Genomic DNA, 5,711 nt, shown 5'->3' with positions numbered 1-5,711 from the left:
TGGATAATCTAACGCCCCTTCGGTGGGGCCACCACCACGGAACGCCGAATTGCAGTCCATTACCGGTGGGCACGTGTTGGAAAGAAATTCGACACCTGCTGTCGAGCGTCTCCCCGAGCGCGCCCTCTGGTGGGGAAGCCGAGCGAACTGGGCCACCTGGGCACCTGGCAGCGCCAGGGGCGAAAGTATAAAACCGATCCGCCGGCGCGGAAGGAAGCATCAGTGATCTTTCGACAGCTCTTGCAACAGGCTCTCTGGCAACGAAATCACCAGTCATGAAGGTAAGTCCAAAAGTTCGGGCAGTGGTCAAAGTAGTCCAGTTCTAGAACACCCTTTCTGGTGTTGCAGTTCCTCATCATATTCGCAGTCGGCATGGTCAGTGTAGCGTCGGCGTCGAGTAAGGAAGAAGGCAAACAGAAGGTCTCGAAGCGTGGCCTCTGGCATCTGGGCACGTATTACAGTGGATTTGGAGACAGCTTAGCGCGATCAGACGATGGGCATGGCGGTGGAGGTGGCGCATCGCTGGAGCATCACTTCGGAGGAGGTGGCGGATGGGGACAGGACTCGTACCAACCGCACCAGGTACAGCAGTGGTCTCAAGCGGCCGCGCTGCACGGAGAGCAGGACTTCAAACAGTCGCACCCGGTGCACGAGTGGCAGGCCGAGCAGGACACCCAGCACGGTCCAGCTCTTCACTTCCAGCAGCATCATCAGCAGCCACATTTCGGAGGTGCAGGATCGTTCCACTTCCAGAACCTGCAGCAGCAGGATCATCACGGGTTCTCGCTGGGATCCGGCTCGGGATCCTCGTCGTGGCCGCAACACGATGAGGAGGCCAACCAGCACGGAAGCCTGGGCACGAGCCACGGAGGCTGGGCTCCGATCGTCGGCGGTGGGGACGAGCTGCATCAGGAACTGTCCGAGCACTCGCACACCCAGCAGACGGAGAAGGCGGTCGAGCAGCAGGTCGAGTGGTCGGCACCGGCATCCGCCGCCGGCGAGGGCAAGGAGCACCAGCCCACCGAGGAACACCATGGGCACACGAAGATCATCAAGGTGCCGTATCCGGTGCACATCGAGAAGCCATACCCCGTGTACATCGAGAAGCCGTTCATCGTGGAAAAGCCGGTGCCACTGAAGCTGTACATCAAGAAGAAGAAACACGACTAGGGAGTAGCCTAAGGTCGTAGGCTTTAGTTGTCGTTGTAAGGATGCGATAGTTGTTAGTCGAAACCAAGGACTGTTTTTGTTACGAAATTATAGAAACACTAACGAACCGTCTCCGATAACGATCGGTCTGAAAAGTTTAAGGCTGATTCGAGAATTTTCTCCAAATTCTAAACGAAACTCGATCATGCGGAATGTTCTTAAAACATAAATAATCTGTTTCTTTTGGGGTTCGTTCGTAGATCATTCGTTTCAGGCGCACCGACCGATCGGTTACAATGCAAAAATCAAATCAAAAACTCCAAATAGAAAGGTTTATTATAAGATAATTCTTTAAAGTGGTTAGTCTTCAACTTAAACTGTAAGACATTTGCCCAGAATTGCTGTTTTTGGGGCTCGAAAAACCCAAACGTCGTGCAAGAGAAGCCAATGCACCCACAACGAGTGACTGTTTGGTGTGGGTTTGAGTCTTGCAGATCATTGGCCCATTTTTCTTCGAAAATGAAGAAGGAGCCGCCATAACCGTCGATAACGTACGCTACCGAGAAATGTTGAAAACCCTCATCTTTGTACCACATCTTCGAAATCCAAGCACTAGATGGACCCACTCTTGACCCCCGCTGATAGAGCAGTCGGTAGTGCTCTTCGCTGTCACGCAGCTGGCCTGGGTTTCGAATCCCGGGATCGGTTGTCACTCAACCGGCCATGGTTTCGATTCCCGATACCGGCGTGACAGGGGGGTTGGCGCGGGGCTAACAATCCCGCCCGTAAAAATTAAATGTTACAGAAGAGCATCAGAGAGATTAACATTAGTCTCTGGTGCAGGCCAAGACTGCTCAGCGGTTGTAGCGCCAAAGAAGAAGAAGATGGACCCACTTATATAAATAAAAATAAATAGTTAAACGCAAATGAGCAAACGAGCTGAACAACAATCGAGAAAGTGGTTTAGGAAATGCTTAACGTCATCATCTAGACTTCATGACCACAAAGACAAGATAATTCTTTGGGAAATGGCGTAGAAATCAACCGGAATCTGTTGAGCGGCAATCAAACTTCAATAACGTAGAATGGAAACATTCGCAAACTGTGAGCAAACTTTAAAGAGCGCCATCGGACGCGCCCGTGTGATAACGATCCGGAAGCGCCGGAAACACACAGCAAACACCTATCGATGAAGCGAACACCGGAGAACGAGTGGCCGGAACCCAACCCACCGCCGGACACCAACCCACCGACCGACTGACCGACGGAAACCATCCGGACGTCCGATTGTCGCCAAACGAGCCGTGTTTGTTTCCGCCGACAGGCGGCCAACCGACAAAAAAACAAGCCCCAATCGAACGAACGAACCGACAGCCGAAACGCACATTCGATAAAAGGAAATGGGATCGATTTTTTCCCGGTCCCGGTCCGGGCTCAAAACCGGAAGACTGGCGCCGACCGCCGGGTGCGGTGCTGCTGCGGTGTCCCGGAGGCAAGCGTTCGGAAGATGGAGCCCAGCCGTGCGTGCGATTTCCCTCCGGCCCACCGGACACTTGCCATTGCCCCCTATGACCCCAGGCTATGGCTGTTTTCCTTACCGAAGCGCTCCAAGGATGCTGAGTCTCGCCACCAGAATGCAGAAAAAAACAATCACCTTGGGCCTTGAAAGACCCACAAAAAGTGGCCATCGCCGGGAGCAGCGAAGCGAAATGAAAACTCATAAACGGGACGGCAACCGGGTGGGGAAGCGAGTGGGAAAATGCCAGCAACGCGGTGAGCCGTCTTCTTCCCTTTTTCCAGCTTGTTTGGTCCTTTGTTACAGATAATTGAATATTCTTCAAAAACGGCCCCTTTTGTTGAACGTCCAGCGTGCGGACCGTCCCCGAAAAAGGATCCATAAGGATGCTTCCTCTTCCGGAACTAGAGAGGAACCGGAACAAGGAAAGATTTTTTTCCCGGCCAAACGCTTTTCTACGCTCATCGAAGGGATGACCCGATAGATCATCGATGCCTGGTCCTGGTCGTCGTCCTGGTCGTCATCGGGCCCCAATCGACAAACACATTTGACGGCGATTTATTTTTTCCTCTTTCTTCTCTCCTTCTCTCTCTCTCCATCTCTCTTGTGTCCGTGCCGATTTCTAAGCGTCTGAGGACCTCGGTTTGGGACTCGGACTGGTGAAATCAATCACCGCGGGTACACCGGACCTGCCGGGCGTTCGATCAGTCGAAGGTCATTATCGACTGGCGACGGATGGCGTGGCCAGCTTCTGACCTTCCCCAAAGGCCCCCCGCCCTACCAATCGTCGTCGCTACCCGCCTTGCAGGCCAATAATTTTCATTTCAACGAACACATTTAATCACCCCTCCCGAGAGCGGGCGGCAAGTGCTCGTTATTTCCGACGCGAAAGGAAGCGTGGCACGCCGCCGTCGGCACGTCACGGTCACACCCGGAATTCCTCCCACGATCGAAACGCCACGAATCAAACGCACCACGCACCGCGGGACCTGCAAGGACCCGCGTCCGCGCGAAGCGCCGTGACAAATCACGCCCGGGATGATAATTATGAGTGGGACCCTCGGAAGGCGCCGGACAGTGCTGCGGCCGGACTGCGGAGGCTGACGCCCGAGGTGCTTTACAGTATACAGGGTGAACCAAAAAAACTGCAACAAAGTAAAACGCCATATTTTTTTCATTTTTGATTCAATTTTATTGAATGAAAGCAAAAAATGTCGGAAATTTCATAAAATTTTAGAACAAATTAGGTTTGTTCGAATTGGCCACCTTTGGCACGAATTATGGCCTTCAAACGGCCAATGAAACCATCACACGCTGCCCGCAAGTGGCTCTGCGGTATTTTGTCCCATTCTCGGCGAAGGGCTTGCTTGAGGTGATCGACAGTTTGGTATTTTTTAGTTCCAACCTTGCTTTCCAAAATACCCCAGGCACAATAGTCCAAAGGATTGGCATCCGGAGATTTTGGTGGCCATTGTGTGGCGGAAATGAAGCGAGGAACCTCATTTTTTAACCATTCTTGGGTGGCGCGTGCTGAGTGCGATGGGGCTGAGTCCTGTTGGAATGTCCAAGGTCTGCGACTGAAATGTTTGCGTGTCCTAGGCTCCAATACACTCTTCAGAATATTTTGCGATAATATTCGGCATTTATTTTGACGCCACGGTCGAATAATACGAGCGGATAGCGACCATGGACTGTTATGGCGGCCCACACCCCCACCATGGCCGGCGCTTGAGTTCTGGTGGCCAACCGAAGGTGTAAATTTTCAGATGACCTCTCTGGCAAGTAAACACGATCATTTTATTTGTTTACAAACTGCTGGATAACGAATGGTTTCTCATCTGAGAAAACCAAATTTGCCAGTTCACCACTTGCGGCCAAGCGAAGCAAGTCTTTGGCTCTTTCGAGTGTAACTTTTTTTTGTGCATCGGTAAGATCTTGCACTTTTTGGAACTTCAATGGCTTTAGTTCAAGCTCATTTTGCAATATTTGCCGAATGGCATACTGCGATATGTTCAGCGCACGAGCCATTTTTCGGCCACTGCGACACGAATTTCGATGAAGTCGCTTCTTCACTTTTCGAACCATTTCTGGTGATGTTGCTGTTTTTTTTCGTCCACTTCCTTGACGTCAGGCTACGCTACCAGTATCACTGTAACGAGCGATGGTACGAGATACAAAAGATTTATTAACATTTAAATGCTGGAGGGCTCTAAAGATAGCCACTTGTGGTTTTCCAGCCAAATATAATGAAATCATACTGTTACGGTTGAGTTCCATCACGAATAACTTTTTTTCTGTAAAATTGCCACCAAAATGCTTTTGCACGCTTATAAACAATATAATGAACTGTCACTGGTATAAATCTGACAGCTGTCGGACGAGAGGTTTAGAAATGACAGCAGTCTGAAGTTTGTTGCAGTTTTTTTGGTTCACCCTGTAATTAAATTAATAAGAGAGTTCGTGTTTCTCGGCCGCCTCGGTGGCCAACCGTTTTGGGTGGGTTCGTTAGGTCCACCGAGACCGAGCGGCTGCTCCCCGACCCCGATCTCTGTCTGTGGGTCATATTCGAGTTCGATTTGACACCAATTTCGCGATCGATGGTCGGCTGTCAAAACAGCTCGTCACGCACTGGGTCATTTCGGTTCTTTTGCCCGTTTGTTTGCCTTTCATTTTTCGGGAGGTTACGGTTTGGGATCGGTGCTCAGGGCGGCGGCAGTTGCTGCTGCAAATATTTGTTTTCTCCATTCTCGCCGACGGGCGTGTTGGGCGGACCGTTTCGTGTTTGGGCACGTTTTCGTGACGTTGGTGGGGCGTAGACTGTTTCGATCGTGTCTGTCCGCTTTCTTGATGTGTCAAGAAAATGTGAAAGAAAAATCGCTTTTCAAGTGTGTAAAGTGTGCTTAAATGCGAATAAGATTAAACAACAACGGGTAAGAGATCATTCGTAGCGATCCCGTATGAGAAGAATCAAATTTAATTTAAATTGCCTACATTTAGGCGCATTACTTTGAACATCGCACAGTTCAATAGAGAATGTACGCCTGAA

At 50.7% G+C, this 5,711-nt stretch overlaps 1 protein-coding gene across 1 annotated transcript; it reads left to right on the top strand.

Annotated features, from left to right (window-relative positions):
- Positions 1 to 275: 275 nt before the first annotated feature.
- Positions 276 to 1,170, top strand: LOC128276367 (uncharacterized). The gene is made up of 2 exons (XM_053014835.1): positions 276 to 281; positions 349 to 1,170. The coding sequence occupies exons 1-2, from the start codon at positions 276 to 278 to the stop codon at positions 1,168 to 1,170; spliced, it is 828 nt and encodes a 275-aa protein (XP_052870795.1).
- Positions 1,171 to 5,711: the final 4,541 nt, after the last annotated feature.

Source organism: Anopheles cruzii, chromosome 2 (assembly GCF_943734635.1).
Source record: "Anopheles cruzii chromosome 2, idAnoCruzAS_RS32_06, whole genome shotgun sequence".
NCBI lineage: Eukaryota > Metazoa > Arthropoda > Insecta > Diptera > Culicidae > Anopheles > Anopheles cruzii.
This window is presented reverse-complemented; position numbering and strand designations above follow the sequence as displayed.